At 46.4% G+C, this 18,029-nt stretch overlaps 1 protein-coding gene across 1 annotated transcript in view; it reads left to right on the forward strand.

Moving 5' to 3' along the window:
- Positions 1–18,029, forward strand: part of SLC5A7 (solute carrier family 5 member 7) — an 84,858-nt gene that overhangs the window by 24,472 nt on the left and 42,357 nt on the right. Inside the window, exon 4 of the mRNA XM_068265300.1 lies at positions 5,188–5,343. Within this exon, the coding sequence (XP_068121401.1) occupies positions 5,188–5,343 (156 nt within the window). The remainder of the gene's footprint in view (positions 1–5,187; positions 5,344–18,029) is intronic.

Here is an 18,029-nt window from a genome sequence, read left to right on the forward strand (position 1 = left end):
GTTAAGCTGCTTAATGAGAGGAGCGCAACCGCAATAATAATTATGACAGTAATATTTGTAATATCAATACAAATTGTACAAATAATTATTTTAGAGTTGCTCAAGCCACAGGGGAAATCTGATATAAGTGGCAAATGAAAGCTTATTAGAAGCATTAGATATTGTCTATCAGTACACTGAAAACAACACCCTAAGCCATGATGTAAAAGTTTATATTCACATTATGATTTTTCCACATTAGCAATGCAAGCATTAACAGCAAAGTATCCTTATCTGTCCCTCCTCTCGGAATTGGTACATGATCCAACGCACCACCTCCATTGCATAGCAGTATGTCTGCATGCAAATAAATGCCGTGCTACAGGAGTGTGTGTTTTGGATAGTCAGGTTTGTAATTAACAATTTTACATTTATGTTCCCCTATTTAAGTAGCCTTACCCAAATACATAAAACCACATGGGCATTTTAACACATACACAACAAATTAACTGGTGCAAGTGTAATGTGCCTGTATTTTAATTGGCTGTGTACTGTCAGGATGCGCAACCCGATCACCTCTGATGATTGCATTGCACACCCCACACTATAAACAGGGGAACACACCTTTCTTGGCATTGGCTAACAAATTCTCCAGTTCCAAGGTAATTCTCAGGTTAGTGTGAACTACCATGTCTCCAATAGACTTCCCATGTCTTCCATATGCAAACAATGTTGGTGATTTGAGTAAGTGACCATATGTTATATCCTGCACAAGTACTGGACTGAATTTTCATACAATATCTCTCACTTTACCAGACTGTCTAGTAAACCGCTGAGCAAAGGGAATTCTACTGTAGCTGTGTTATTCCTCTTATGTTTATACCTCAGCAATGATTCCCATCTTGTTGAATCCTGATCAGCTTGTTTTTATCATAACCTTTTGACACAAAAGTAGGGAATGAAGATGGCAGCCTTCATATTCCTGTTATTTCAGATTCCCTCTAAAATCCTTGACAAAAGATTATTGTGTGTTTTGCTGCAAGGTTAACTGAATCATGTAAAAAAAAATTGCCCTTGCTTACTAATAACAATATTGCTACCTCCATGCCCATAACGGAGCATACCTTCCAACTTTTTCAGATAAGAAAGGGAGACACTTTAACACATGCCCCTGTCACACCTCTAATCACGCCCTGCTATACCCCTCGCCATGCATATCCTAAAGAAATCAGAATCAAAATATGTAGTTTTATTATTCAAACCACAGTGGTCTGTTTTATTCTCATTAGTTTTTCTTTTAACTGTTCTTTTAGTTTTCATTTAAACAATTAAAATAAGAAATATATCAATTTAATTGCTGGGAATAAAGTTTACAGTCAGTTAAACACATTTTTCTTTGGAAAAATACATACAGTATATCAACACAGATCTGTACATCATTCTAGAAAAAGGGGCAAATGAGTAAGAAAGAGGGACAGAGGGATTTGGTTCCCAAACAGGGACTGTCCTTCCAAAAGAGGGACATTTGGGAGCTAGGATTGAGGGTGACTTTTTTAAGGAATTACATGCAGGGCCGGATTTAGGCCTAGGCCTCCTAGGCCATGGCCTAGGGCACCACAGCAGGAAGGGCACCAAAGCAGCAGGCTAAACTGGTGCAACATTTGCAAGCTTGCAAATGCTGCAATGCAGGGGTGCCTGACCGTGGTACTCTGCTGCTAGCTGCCTGTACAGCAGCCACCTTGCTGTCTGTGTACGTTTGCATTGTGGCCGGCGACTATGGACTTGGGCAGCATTGGAGACGGAAAGGAAGAGGAAGCTTCTGCACTGGAGACGAGCGGAGAAATGAGTGACACTGAAAGCTACTGCGGTGTGGAGGCGAGCTGGCTACCTATACTGAAAGGTGGGGGGTGGGCTAAAGGAGGGATTAAGGGAGTCATCTGGCTACCTATACTAGAGGGAAAGGGGGAGGAGTCATCTGGCTACATATACTAGAGGGAAAGGGGGAGGAGTCATCTGGCTACATATACTAGAGGGAAGGGGTAGGGGTCATCTGGCTACCTATACTGGAGGGAAAGTGGGAAGAGTCATCTGGCTACCTATACTTGGGGGATCATCAGGCTACCTATACTATATGGAAGGGGGAGGGGTCATCTCGCTACCTACTAAAGGGGGCCTAGGGAGGTAAAGAGTTCAAATCCGGCCCTAATTACATTGCTTGAAGTGGTTAAATCATGAAACCTTTTAGGCATGAATATGTTATATCTTAGACCTTGCAAACATATTGCAATATCATCTGGCTGAGGATTTGTAATCAAACAGGGAATAGCAGTCAGAAGCAAGCCTTGCCTTGCAGTTGAACTAATTACACATAAAGAAAACTTCATCCAGTTTTAATGCAATGCAAGGAATGGACATGATTTAACATTGATATATTTTAGAATAATGATTCCCATGCTACTCTGGGCTATGTACGTTAGCAAATATATAATAGGCTGAAGGCTAAAGGACAGCTGTACATTAAAAGAATGTTTTCTTCAGAGACCTTTGAAAGCAATGATGTAAATATTATGCATGGAGAAAACGTGAGTAGCAAACACTCTTAGACCAAGCCGCACCTGATTTATACTGGCTGCAAAGGGCAACTAAGCACATTAAAAGGCACACACTATTCTCACTACAGCTATAACAGTTGCTGAAAACTAACTGGCTCTGAAGCTTGGTACACACCTTCAATTTTGATTGGCCAATCCCTAACAAATGTTACCACTTCCATATAGTAGGAGAGTTTTCCTTCACAATCTGTTCATAGTATTCAAAATTTGATGACCCTCATACTACATGGAGTTGGTAAAATTAGCCAATTATTGGTGAATCAACTTTGAAGGTGTGTACCAGGCTTTCCTATGCCTGTTTCAGGTGTGTGATTCACGCACTACTGATTGCTGAAAGATCAGCAGGACGCCACACAACTGGTATTGTTTAAAAAGAAATAAAAATGGCAGCCTCCATATCTCTCTCACTTCAGGCATCAGTTCCACATACTGCAACACATGTTGGCAGGCAGGGGCATAACTAGAAATCATGGGGCCTCCCCAGCAAAACTTTCATAGGGCCCCTTAACCACTTAAGCTCTCAGTCATTTTCACTTTATGCATCCGAGCAATGTTCACCTCCCATTCATTAGCCTATAACTTTATCACTACTTATCACAATGAACTGATCTATATATGTTTTTTTCCACCACCAATTAGGCTTTCTTTGGGGGGTACATTTTGCTAAGAGCTATCTTACTGTAAATGCATTTTAACAGTAAGAATAAGAAAAAAAATGAAAAAATTCATTATTTGTCAGTTTTCTGCCATTATAGTTTTAAAATAATACATGCCTCCATAATTAAAATCCACGTATTGTAATTGCCCATTTGTCACGGTTATTTCACCATTTAAATTATGGCCCTATCACAATGTATCGCGACAATATTTCATTTGGAAATAAAAGTGCATTTTTTCCGTTTTGCATACATCACTTTTTACAAGCTTATAAAAAAAATAGAGAGAAATATTTCATCTTTACATAGATATTTAAAAAGTTTAGACCCTTAGGTAAATATTTATGTGTTTTTTTTTTATATAGTAATGTTTTTTTTTATTAAACATTTTATGTGGGCATTTTTGGGAGGGTGGGATATAAAAGTGTTTTATTTGGGGAAATATTTGTGTATTGTAATGTTTTTTTACTTTTACTTGTAGTTTACTTTTTGGCCACAAGATGGCAATCTTGAGTTTGTTTACATGACGTCTCTCTAAGCGTACAATGTACGCTTAGAGGGACACAGCTTCAGTAAGAGCGAAGCTTCCGAGAGAAGCTGTCTCTTTTTCAGCGGGGGAGAGGAATCAGTGATCGGGCTCCATAGCCCGATACATTGATTCCGTGGCTACCGAATCCGCGGCCGGGAGTGCGCGTGCACGCGCGCGATCGGCCCGCGGGAGCGCGCCTGTCCTCCTTGATGTTTTTATACGTCAAGGAGGACAAAGTGGTTAATGTTCACAGCCCTTTGCCTCTTGACCCACACAGCCTGGGGCCCATCTTACAAGGTGCATAGGACCATCATGTGGCCATCAGGATCTTCACACCCATAACATGTGTAGCCACAAAAACACCTGGAGTATCAGAGAGAGGGAGCGTTAGTAGTTGGGCACACACACACACACACACACATACATCTCTGGGCCCCCCTGCAGTCACAGGGGCAGCTCCCCCCCTAGTTACGCCCCTGCTAGCAGGGAGGGACGCCATTTGCAGGCTGTCTCGTGTCCCATCCTAACCCAAGTTTAAAAGTGACCCAATGATTTGGAAACATGCGTGCAATTAGTGACTTGGGGGCAACAGTTTTGTGGTATTTTGAGATAGTCGGATTTTTGTAGAAAATAATCCAGTTTTGCTCAGTCCAGCGACATGAAATAAAAAGTATACCTACAGCATGTAGCATGTAAAATCATTCTAGAGCTTACCCTAGTGCATTGTGATGAATATAATGGCAAGTTTACATCTTTATCATGAATGTGTTGTGAGTGAGTCCTGTTTTATAGTCACCATAATGGACATATCGTCACTGACACTGACTGGAATTACTGCTCACTTAAAGCAAACCTGAAGCAAAAATAAACTTATGAGATGATGAATTGTATGTGTATTACAGCTAAGAAATAGAGCATTAGTAGCAAATATTATGTTCCAATACAAGAAGAGCTTAAAAAAACTTAAGTTGTTATCTATGCAAAAGAGCTTCTCTAAACTGAGTGGAAGACAGTCCTGTTTTCTGAAGCACTTTTACATCAAAGAAACTGTGAGAGACAGCTTGAGATAAGGTTTTACTGCAGGAAAGTTCAAAAGGTCATTGTTTCTGTTTTGTTGTATAGTTTAAAAGACGTTATGTGCTTTTAAAACTGCAACTGTGACAGAATGATGCAAAAAAAAAAAGCTATATATATATATGAATATAAAAATATGAGACTCTTTGCTTTGCTACTTTGCTCTATTCCTTATCCGTACTGCATATACAATTCGTTACATCATACGTTTTTTTTTCCAATTCAGATTTGCTTTAAGCACCCTGCATTCTCCTAAAACCATGTGCATAATTGCATGTTCTGTCCACCATACATGTACGGTATTTACTGACTTGTGCAAATTTGCATTCCTTTTTAGGTGGCATGTTCTTTGCAAAGCCTATGCGATCAAGGGGGTATGTGACCATGCTGGATCCTTTTCAGCAGATCTATGGAAAACGAATGGGAGGGTTGCTGTTTGTACCTGCACTGATGGGAGAGATGTTCTGGGCAGCTGCTATACTCTCTGCACTAGGTAAGGATAACAAGGAGATGTTACTTATTATGGTGGCCATACATGGTACAATAAAAACATTCGATTATCCCGTTTATGCGATCTAAATGATCGAATCGAATGAAAGTTGAAAATATTTTTTTTCAAGAAATTCGAACGATTATCCCGTTTTTTCTAGAAAAATCAGATCGGACATGCTGGAAAAATCTGTATATTCGATCTAACGGAATAAGCAAACTGAATTATCTAATCGAAAAAAAATGAAAAATTGTACCATGTATGGCCACCCTTAGCTTTGTTAAAATGCTATCAATGATAACTGTCATGTCATCAAGTTTCATATTGGCTGTGAAAACTGATCTTTATTCGCCGTTTTGGTAAATGCAATGTGCTGTATGATGATCAATGCTGTTCTATGTCTCTCGCAATTGAGAAAGCCAAAAATTAGATACCATTACTGACTAATAAAATAGGTGCCATAATCAGCTCAGACTTACTCATGCTTAATATGAGCCTGCAGTATGAAAAATCATACATCATCTTTACTATGCTGTGAATCTGTATCTGTATCAGTAAGTTGGTGCTGCGAGGTTTTCTAATGCTTCATTATCTGCCAGAAACCTCCATCAGCTCCACATAAAGAATACATCCAACTTACTACGCTGTGCTGAAAGACACCACCTTCAGCTTCCTGTATATGAATTTCAGGCATCACTAGTCAAAACACACCAGTCTCATAGCCTCAGGCATTTCTAGTACAGTGAAAGTTAATGGATGTAAGCGCACACATGAAAATTATGAACCATACATCCCTCCCTTATTTTCAAACAACAAAACCTAGCCAAATTACATGAAAGAACATTGTGAGGGACAGCCATGTTAGATTGTCTCAGAATATGAATAGGAGAAGAAGACACAATGTAGTCAAACTTTCTAATCCTTCAGATATGCTGGAGGCCAGGAGTTTAATAAATCATGCCCTCTCCCTCCCCACCTCCCCCAATGAAACCTCAGTGGGACCCCGAGGTCCCCCCCCCCCCCCCTTCCATCCACCCATGCAAGTGCAGCTTCTATGTCACACATTCCCTATATTTGTTCGGCCATAGTGTCTCCATGCCTCTCCGTACCTGTATACTCGCTATGGCACCCTCCCATGCCCCTCCCAAAGAGTGTGGCCATTATGATTCTCCCCTTTTCTTCCTAACCACATTGCAGAGAATTGCAATGGCAGAAACCATGGGACCAGATCCTTCTCTTCAATACAGCTTTCTTGTTTTTACCAATTCAGCTAAGTCTTCTAGCATGTCGCATCACTTTACACAATGGCCCTTTTCGTTCATAATTCGCTTTTTCCTGTTTTATCCTAGGAGATAACTTTTCATTTTCTGTTTAAAATTTCTTTTACTCACTCTGCAAATGAAAAAGTACTGAAAACAAGGTGAAAAGGTGCTGCCAAAATGATTCTGAGTATTTTCTTGCTTGTTGGTACCTTAAAAGGTATTTTATTGATAAGGTGTGAAAATATCACCTAGAAGAAAAAGTGAATTGAATAAGAACCATTATGTAAGAAAATCAGGATTGAGGCGAGTGAGAGCAGTGGTTGCAGGCAAGAGAAACATGATCTGGACCAATTGCCTGTATTTATTGTCAGGAAGGAACCCAAAGCAGAAAGAACAATTTGTCAGTAAAAGGTCTGACAGCATCTAATAATGCAGTCATTACAAATTCAGGGACTGGGAAATGAGATAAATCATCATTGATAACTAGTTCACTGTATGAAATGGCCAATGAATATCAATAATTTTGTTATATCAGATGGCTGTTGTTAATGGAGACATTGGTAGTGTCCTGTAGGTCTGTAACCCGGTGTGGTTACTTGATATGAAATACATGTTTGGATTAGAGTTGGGCCGAACGGTTCGCCTGCGAACGGTTCCATGCGAACTTCAGTGGTTCGCGTTCGCGTCCCGCAGGCGAACCTTTGCGGAAGTTCGGTTCGCCCCATAATGCACATGGAGGGTCAACTTTGACCCTCTACATCACAGTCAGCAGGCCCAGTGTAGCCAATTAGGCTACACTAGCCCCTGGAGCCCCACCCCCCTTATATAAGGCAGGCAGCGGCGGCCATTACGGTCACTTGTGTGCTGCCTGCGTTAGTGAGAGTAGGGCGAGCTGCTGCAGACTGTCTCTCAGGGAAAGATTAGTTAGGCTTAACTTGTTCCTGTCTGGCTGCATACCTGTTCTGTGAACCCACCACTGCATACCTGTGCTGTGAACCCACCACTGCATACCTGTGTTGTGAACCCACCACTGCATACCTGTGCTGTGAACCCACCACTGCATACCTGTGCTGTGAACCCACCACTGCATACCTGTTCAGTGAACCCACCACTGCATACCTGTGCTGTGAACCCACCACTGCATACCTGTTCAGTGAACCTGCCACTGCATACCTGTTCTGTTCAGTGGACCCGCCACTGTATACCTGTTCATTGAACCCACCACTGCATACCTGTGCTGTGAACCCACCACTGCATACCTGTGCTGTGAACCCACCACTGCATACCTGTGCTGTGAACCCACCACTGCATACCTGTTCAGTGAACCTGCCACTGCATACCTGTTCTGTTCAGTGGACCCACCACTGTATACCTGTTCATTGAACCCACCACTGCATACCTGTGCTGTGAACCCACCACTGCATACCTGTTCTGTGAACCCACCACTGCATACCTGTGCTGTGAACCCACCACTGCATACCCGTTCAGTGAACCTGCCACTGCATACCTGTTCTGTTCAGTGGACCCGCCACTGTATACCTGTTCATTGAACCCACCACTGCATACCTGTGCTGTGAACCCACCACTGCATACCTGTTCTGTGAACCCACCACTGAATACCTGTTCAGTGAACCCGCCACTGCATACCTGTTCTGTTCAGTGGACCCGCCACTGTATACCTGTTCAGTGAACCCGCCACTGCATACCTGTTCTGTTCAGTGGACCCGCCACTGTATACCTATTCAGTGAACCCGCCACTGCATACCTGTTGTGTTCAGTGAACCTGCCACTGCATACCTGTTCTGTGAACCTGCCACTGTATACCTGTTCTGTTTAGTGAACCCGCCACTGTATACCTGTTCTGTTTAGTGAACCCGCCACTGCATACCTGTTCTGTTCAGTGGACCCGCCACTGTATACCTGTTCAGTGAACCCGCCACTGCATACCTGTTGTGTTCAGTGAACCTGCCACTGCATACCTGTTCTGTGAACCCGCCACTGTATACCTGTTCTGTTTAGTGAACCCGCCACTTTATACCTGTTCTGTTTAGTGAACCCGCCACTGTATACCTGTTCAGTGAACCCGCCACTGCATACCTGTTGTGTTCAGTGAACCTGCCACTGCATACCTGTTGTGTTCAGTGAACCTGCCACTGCATACCTGTTCTGTGAACCCGCCACTGTATACCTGTTCTGTTCAGTGAACCCACCGCATCAGTGCGCATACCTGTGCAGTTAAGTGAACCCACCTACCTACGTGAGTGCACGCAGTGTGATATACCACTCCGTGCATACCCGATATGGACAAAACAGGTAGAGGAAGAGGTAGTGCCAGAGCCAGAGGAAGGCCACCCGGCAGGTCTGCGCGAGGTCGTGTAAATGTAATTTCGTGTGGACCTGGCCCACAGTACAGTGCTCGGAAGAAGGCACGTCCCATCACCTCCCAAGATTGTCAGGACGTGGTTGAGTATTTAGCGACACAGAACACCTCATCTTGCTCAGCCACCAGCGCTACTACTAGCACCACTTCCGCTGCATTTGACACTTCGCAAGAATTATTTAGTGGTGAAATCACTGATGCACAGCCATTGTTGTTACAGCCAGATGAATTTTCACCAGCTCATATGTCTGAGTTACGCGGCAACACTATGGATGTAACGTGTCAGGAGGATGAAGGACCTACTGATGGTGCAAGTTTGGATTTGTCTGAAGCAAGCGAAGCTGGGCAGGATGACTACGATGATGATGGTAATAGGGATCATCTGTATGTTCCCAATAGAGGAGATGAAGAGGGGGACAGTTCAGAGGGGGAGTCAGAGAGTAGTAGGAGGAGAGAAGTTGCTGAAAGAAACTGGGGCAGCTCTTCGTCAGAAACAGCTGGTGGCAGAGTCCGGCACCATGTATCGCCACCTATGTACAGCCAGCCAACTTGCCCTTCAGCATCAGCTGCTGAGGTCCCCATAGTGCCCACATCCCAGGGTGGCTCAGCGGTGTGGAAATGTTTTAATGTGTGTGCCTCAGATCGGACCAAAGCCATCTGTTCGCTCTGCCAACAAAAATTGAGCCGTGGAAAGGCCAACACTCACGTAGGGACAAGTGCCTTACGAAGGCACCTGGAGAAAAGGCACAAACAGCAATGGGATGGCCACCTGAGCAAAAGCAGCAGCAGCACACAAAAGCAAAGCCACCCTCCTTCTCCTCTTCCTCCTCCATCAGGTGCATTATCTGCTTCTGCCGCTTTCTCCCTTCCACCTTCACAGGCACCCTCCTCCACTCCGCCTCTGCCCTTGAGCGGTTCCTGCTCCTCTGCCCACAGCAGCAGTCAGGTGTCCGTGAAGGAAATGTTTGAGCGGAAGAAGCCAATTTCGGCCAGTCACCCCCTTGCCCGGCGTCTGACAGCTGGCGTGGCGGAACTGTTAGCTCGGCAGCTGTTACCATACCGGCTGGTGGACTCTGAGGCCTTCCGTAAATTTGTGGCCATCGGAACACCGCAGTGGAAGATGCCAGGCCGCACTTATTTTTCGAGAAAGGCCATACCCCAACTGCACCGTGAAGTTGAGAGGCAAGTGGTGTCATCTCTTGCGAAGAGCGTTGGGTCAAGGGTACACCTGACCACGGATGCCTGGTCTGCCAAGCACGGGCAGGGCCGCTACATTACCTACACAGCCCATTGGGTGAACCTGGTGGTGAACGATGGCAAGCAGGGCGCAGCGGACCAAATTGTGACACCTCCACGGCTTGCAGGCAGGCCTCCTGCCACCTCCTCTCCTCCTGCTACATGCTCTTCGCTGTCCTCCTCCTCCTTGGCTGAGTGGCAGTTCTCCTCTTCAGCTACACAGCCCCAGCTCCGCAGGGCCTATGCTGCATGCCAGGTAAGACGGTGTCACGCCATCTTAGACATGTCTTGTCTCAAAGCGGAGAGTCACACTGGAGCAGCTCTCCTGGCTGCTCTTAAGAAACAGGTGGATAAGTGGCTGACCCCGCACCACCTGGAGATAGGCAACGTGGTGTGCGACAACGGCAGTAATCTGCTTGCCGCTTTGCATATGGGGAAGCTGACACACATACCCTGCATGGCACATGTCATGAATCTAGTGGTTCAAAGATTTGTGGCAAAGTACCCTGGCTTAGCGAATGTCCTGAAGCAGGCCAGGAAGTTTTGTGGGCATTTGAGGCGGTCTTACACAGCCATGGCACGCTTTGCGGAAATTCAGCGCAAAAACAACATGCCGGTGAGACGCCTCATTTGCGATAGCCCGACTCGCTGGAACTCGACCCTGCTCATGTTCTCCCGCCTGCTAGAACAGAAGAAAGCCGTGACTCACTACCTCTACAACTACAGTAGAATGAAACAGTCTGGGAAGATGGGGATGTTCTGGCCCGACAACTGGACACTGATGGAAAATGCATGCAGGCTCATGCGGCCGTTTGAGGAGGTGACCAACCTGGTGAGCCGCAGTGAGGGCACCATCAGCGACTTAATTCCCTACGCTTACTTCTTGGAGCGTGCTGTGCGTAGAGTGGCGGATGAAGCTGTGAATGAGCGTGACCAGGAACCGTTACGGCAGGAACAGGCATGGGACCAATTTTCATCAGACCCAGCTGTTTCCTCAACACCTGCGGCAGCACAGAGGGGGGAGGAGGAGGAAGAAGAGAAGTCGTGTGCAGAAGACGAGTCAGACTCAGAGGATGATGAGCAAGGTGTTTCTTTGGGGGAGGAGGAGGAGGAGGAGGAGGAGGGGACAGCGGCAGGAGAACAACCTCAGCAGGCATCGCAAGGGGCTTGTGCTGCTCAACCTTCCCGTGGTATTGTTCGCGGCTGGGGGGAGGAGGTTGACTTACCTGACGTCACTGAGGAAGAGCAAGAGGAGATGGAGGGTACTGGATCCGACTTTGTGCAGATGTCGTCTTTTATGCTGTCCTGCCTGTTGAGGGACCCCCGTATAAAAAACCTCAAGGGGAATGAGCTGTACTGGGTGGCCACACTACTAGACCCTCGGTACAGGCACAAAGTGGCGGACCTGTTACCAACTCACCGGAAGGTGGAAAGGATGCAGCACATGCAGAACCAGCTGTCAACTATGCTTTACAATGCCTTTAAGGGTGATGTGACGGCACAACGCCAGCAAGGTACCACTGCCACTAATCCTCCTCCCGTGTCCACGCAGTCAAAGACAGGACGCTCCAGCGATCTCATGGTGATGTCGGACATGCGGACGTTCTTTAGTCCAACGCCTCGCCGTAGCCCTTCTGGATCCACCCTCCACCAACGCCTGGAACGGCAGGTTGCCGACTACCTGGCCTTAAGTGTGGATGTAGACACTGCTGTGAACAGCGATGAGGAACCCTTGAACTACTGGGTGCGCAGGCTTGACCTGTGGCCAGAGCTGTCCCAATTTGCCATCCAACTTCTCTCCTGCCCTGCCGCAAGCGTCCTGTCAGAAAGGACCTTCAGCGCAGCTGGAGGCATTGTCACAGAGAAGAGAAGTCGCCTAAGTCACAAAAGTGTTAAGTACCTCACCTTTATCAAAATGAATGAGGCATAGATCCCGGAGGGCTGCTGCCCGCCCCAAGACTAAGTCAGTCCCCGCACACACAGCATCTCTGCCTGCACGCCGTGTGACTGGCTGCCTGGCCTGCCCCAAGAAGACTAAGTCGCTCCCAGTCCCTCCACACAGCATGTCTGCCTGCAGGCCGCTTGACTACCTTCTCCGCCACCACCAACAGGGTCCGGGACTCCAGGCGGATTGCTGAATTTTTTAGGCTGCTGCTAGCAGCGGCTGCTGTAATAATTTTTCTGGTGCGTGAACATGACTGCCTAATTTTTATGGCTGCACTGCGGGCAGCTGCAACAACAAAAGAAAAGGCATGTACATGCGCCCATTCCCCTTCGTGATCATTACCTTGCCGTGGTGAAGGGGCTTGCGTATCACAATGAAGCAATGACCGGCGCCTAGATGAGTGTCTCGGGGGGCACACCCACGATAATAAGGTCGTTGCCTCATTGTGGTCAGACCAAATTTGATCAGCTGGACAGTCACTGTTCTGTCATTCAGCTACATCAGCCAGGCGACCATATGGGCTGTAAAGCCACCAAAACCTGCACTCTCGCCATGGTGCGCACCAGTCCAGCACGGCCGTCACTACACAAACAGCTGTTTGCGGTGAGTTATACTGTGAGTTTGGTGTGTCAGTGTGAAGCAGTACCTTAATTACACTACCTGATTGATGTATACACATGCAAGATGTTTGAAAGCACTTTAGGCCTGTCATTTAGCATTCAATGTGATTTCTGCCCTTAAAACGCTGCTTTGCGTCAAATCCAGATTTTTCCCCGGGACTTTTGGCATGTATCCCACTCCGCCATGCCCCCCTCCAGGTGTTAGACCCCTTGAAACATCTTTTCCATCACTTTTGTGGCCAGCATAATTATTTTTTTTTTCAAAGTTCGCATCCCCATTGAAGTCTATTGCGGTTCGCGAACTTTAACGCGAACCGAACCTTCCACGGAAGTTCGCGAACCAGGTTCGCGAACCTAAAATCGGAGGTTCGGCCCAACTCTAGTTTGGATCAGTGTTTTGGCTTGTCAGGGGGGGGGGGGGGGGTCCTGAAAGGTCTTCTTCAGCCACGCACAATACAGTATAATAATATGGTAGGACATCATGTTGGGTACACATAATGCAATATCCCATCCGACCAACAACAAAATCGATCAGGCACAGTTTGGATACAGATAATAATGAGGACAGCCAACATTGGTAATGAAGGGGAAAGTGAATCATTCGCACAGCAGGGCACAGGGCTGTGCTCTTACCTGACTCTGTTAAGTTCCCCAGAGCTGCTCTATGCTCTGTACACATGCTGCTGCCACATACAAAGTCAACTGTAGCAGAGAAAGAAAGGGGGCGGGTCTGTGAACGACAGGATACCTGCAGATATTCTGGTGTCTGGACTTGTGCCTGTCCCCAGACACTGCACTTGGTCTGAGGAGGGATTCTGGGCAGCTGTAATAACCTCCTGTGTTTGCCTGTGCTTGTTGATCAATAAGTGAAGACCAAAACTTTCCTCTCAATAACCTTTTAACCATCACGATGCCTTGATGGCCTACATGCACTAATGTTAGTATTCTGTGCGGAAGAGATTTTAGAATCACAATGTAGGTGCCTCTATGAAGGGTGCTGTTGTCATTTGAGTCAGTGAGTGTAGATTCTGACAAATGACATCAGGTGTGTATTGTAACCTTGTGCCATCTATAGCTATGACTGAGGTACTCAACTTCTGATACCACAGAATCTTGTATGGCAAGGAACACACTTGTAGATTTGTGTGTGTTTTGCTTGTTTTTTTTATTTTCTAGCAATGCTAGAATTAGGGCTGGTGCACACCGAGCGGCTTTTTGGGCGTTTTCAGATCCGCTTGCGGCTGCGGATCTGCTTGGTCAATGTATCTCAATGGGGTGGTGCACACCAGAGCGGCAGGCGTTTTTGCAGAAACGAAAAATGCCTGGGTGAGGCATTTTTTGGATTTCGGATGCGTTTCTGCCTCAATGTTAAGTATAGGAAAAACGCAAACCGCTCTGAAAAACGGCACTTCAGAGCGGTTTTGCAGGCGTTTTTGTTACAGAAGCTGTTCAGTAACAGCTTTACTGTAACAATATATGAAATCTACTATACTGAAAACCGCAGCAGCAATCCGCAAAACGCTAGCAAAACGCCTCATAAAAATAATAAAAAGCGTTTAAAAATCTGCTAGCATTTTGCGGATCTGCTAGCGGGTTTTGGTGTGCACCAGCCCTTAGAGAGTGGGATCAATGACTGCACTACACTCATGAACCAGGAGAGAATGGCTGTGAAATACACTTTGAAACCTGGATCACATATCTGTACGTTTAACCCTGGCTACTATTATCCTAAAGAAGGGATGGAGCTCCACAAATGGCAATGGTCTGTCAGGTCCAATACCTGTCCGCAAGCATAAAGTGGCAGTATTAGCTGTTGGGATTGAGTGGAGGAGATTTAGGTATAGGTGATACTACCACAGTCATTTTTTTTGTTTTTGTGTCTTTGTTACACACTGTAATGATGTCCTTGAGAGGATGATTTCAATCCAGCTTTGACATTCACAGCCCTTATAAAGCAGCAACAATAACCTTTCAATCACAATGGCCTCAATTCACTAAGCTTTATCAAACACTTTATCAAACGTTTGATAATTTACCTCATGAGTAAAATTGAATTCACTAAGGTGTTATTTTGAATGTTTTATCGATAAAATTAGATTTTACCCATGAGGTAAATTATCAAACGTTTGATAAAGTGTTTGGTAAAGCTTAGTGAATTGAGGTCATATGAGAACACACAAACTCCATACAAATAGTGTCCTTGAAAATGCACAGGAAAAAACTGACTATCTCCAATGGCCATTAGCAGGGGCGTAGCAATAGGCCCTGCAGCGCCTGCGCCCACGGGGGGGCTCGGCCCCCCCCTGGGGCCCGCTCGGGGCCGTTTTTTGGGGGCTGGAGGGGTGGCAGCATGAGGGAAAAGCCTTGCCCACAGTCGGCGGGGAGAGGGGAAGTTCCCCCCTCTCCCTCACCTCGGGGCTCTCCCCTCTGCGCTCCCCTCCAGCTAGTAAATGTGTGTGGGCAGCAGCGGCGGCGGCGGGATACATACCTTCTTCCTTGCGTTCCATCGCCGCCTTCTCGCTCTAGCGGCTGACGTCACTTCCGGAAGCGGAAGTGACGTCAGCCGCTAGAGCGAGAAGGCGGCGATGGAACGCAAGGAAGAAGGTATGTATCCCGCTGCTGCCCGCTGCTCACACACAGGGGGATTTTCTGGTGACTGCTGCCCACATTACGATTTTCAGGTGCCTGCTGCCCACATTACGATTTTCAGGTGTCTGCTGCCCACATTGCGATTTTCTGGTCACTGCTGCCCATATTGCGATTTTCTGGTCACTGCTGCCCACATTGCGATTTTCAGGTGACTGCTGCCCACATTACGATTTTCTGGTGTCTGCTGCCCACATTGCGATTTTCTGGTCACTGCTGCCCACATTGCGATTTTCAGGTGTCTGCTGCCCACATCACGATTTTCAGGTGTCTGCTGCCCACATTACGATTTTCAGGTGTCTGCTGCCCACATTGCGATTTTCTGGTCACTGCTGCCCACATTGCGATTTTCTGGTCTCTGCTGCCCACATTACGATTTTCAGGTGTCTGCTGCCCACATTACGATTTTCTGGTCACTGCTGCCCACATTGCGATTTTCAGGTGTCTGCTGCCCACATTACGATTTTCAGGTGTCTGCTGCCCACATTACGATTTTCAGGTGTCTGCTGCCCACATTACGATTTTCAGGTGTCTGCTGCCCACATTACGATTTTCTGGTCACTGCTGCCCACATTGCGATTTTCTGGTCACTGCTGCCCACATTACGATTTTCAGGTGTCTGCTGCCCACATTGCGATTTTCAGGTGCCTGCTGCCCACATTACGTTTTTCAGGTGTCTGCTGCCCACATTACGATTTTCAGGTGCCTGCTGCCCACATTACGATTTTCAGGTGTCTGCTGCCCACATTACGATTTTCTGGTGACTGCTGCCCACATTACGATTTTCAGGTGCCTGCTGCCCACATTATGATTTTCAGGTGTCTGCTGCCCACATTACGATTTTCTGGTCACTGCTGCCCACATTGCGATTTTCTGGTCACTGCTGCCCACATTGCGATTTTCAGGTGTCTGCTGCCCACATTGCGATTTTCTGGTGTCTGCTGCCCACATTGCGATTTTCTGGTGTCTGCTGCCCACATTACGATTTTCTGGTGTATGCTGCCCACATTAGGATTTTCTGGTGACTGCTGCCCACATTAGGATTTTCTGGTGACTGCTGCCCACATTGCGATTTTCTGGTGACTGTTGCCCACATTGCGATTTTCTGGTGACTGCTGCCCACATTGCGATTTTCTGGTGACTGCTGCCTACATAAGGATTTTCTGGTGACTGCTGCCCACATTAGGATTTTCTGGTTTGTGCTGCCCACATTATGATATTCTGGTGACTGACTGCTGCCCACATTAGGGTTTTCTGGTGACTGCTGCCCACATTACGATATTCTGGTGACTGCTGCCCACATTAGGATTTTCTGGTGACTGATGCCCACATTGCGATTTTCTGGTGACTGCTGCCCACATGGCGATTTTCTGGTGACTGCTGCCCACATTGCGATTTTCTGGTGAACTCTGCCCACATTACGATTTTCTGTCTCACATTACGATATTCTGGTGAACGCTGCCCACATTACGATTGTCTGGTGAATGCTGTCCACGTTACAATTTTCTGGTGACTGCTGCTCACGTTACGATTTTCTGGTGAACTCTGCCCACATTATGATTTTCTGGTGAACTCTGCCCACATTATGATTTTCTGGTGAACGCTGCCCACATTACGATTGTCTGGTGAATGCTGTCTACGTTACAATTTTCTGGTGACTGGTGCCCACATTACGATTTTCTGGTGAACTCTGCCCACATTATGATTTTCTAAAGGCCCACATTGCGATTTTCAGGTGTCTGCTGCCCACATTGCGATTTTCTGGTGTCTGCTGCCCACATTGCGATTTTCTGGTGTCTGCTGCCCACATTACGATTTTCTGGTGTATGCTGCCCACATTAGGATTTTCTGGTGACTGCTGCCCACATTGCGATTTTCTGGTGACTGTTGCCCACATTGCGATTTTCTGGTGACTGCTGCCCACATTGCGATTTTCTGGTGACTGCTGCCTACATAAGGATTTTCTGGTGACTGCTGCCCACATTAGGATTTTCTGGTTTGTGCTGCCCACATTATGATATTCTGGTGACTGACTGCTGCCCACATTAGGATTTTCTGGTGACTGCTGCCCACATTACGATATTCTGGTGACTGCTGCCCACATTAGGATTTTCTGGTGACTGATGCCCACATTGCGATTTTCTGGTGACTGCTGCCCACATGGCGATTTTCTGGTGACTGCTGCCCACATTGCGATTTTCTGGTGAACTCTGCCCACATTACGATTTTCTGTCCCACATTACGATATTCTGGTGAACGCTGCCCACATTACGATTGTCTGGTGAATGCTGTCCACGTTACAATTTTCTGGTGACTGCTGCTCACGTTACGATTTTCTGGTGAACTCTGCCCACATTATGATTTTCTGGTGAACTCTGCCCACATTATGATTTTCTGGTGAACGCTGCCCACATTACGATGGTCTGGTGAATGCTGTCCACGTTACAATTTTCTGGTGACTGGTGCCCACATTACGATTTTCTGGTGAACTCTGCCCACATTATGATTTTCTAAAGGCCCACATTACGATTTTCTGGTGAACTCTGCCCACATTACGATTTTCTGGCCCACATTACGATTGTCTGGTAAAATGCTGCCCA

This window comes from Hyperolius riggenbachi, chromosome 2 (assembly GCF_040937935.1).
Source record: "Hyperolius riggenbachi isolate aHypRig1 chromosome 2, aHypRig1.pri, whole genome shotgun sequence".
NCBI lineage: Eukaryota > Metazoa > Chordata > Amphibia > Anura > Hyperoliidae > Hyperolius > Hyperolius riggenbachi.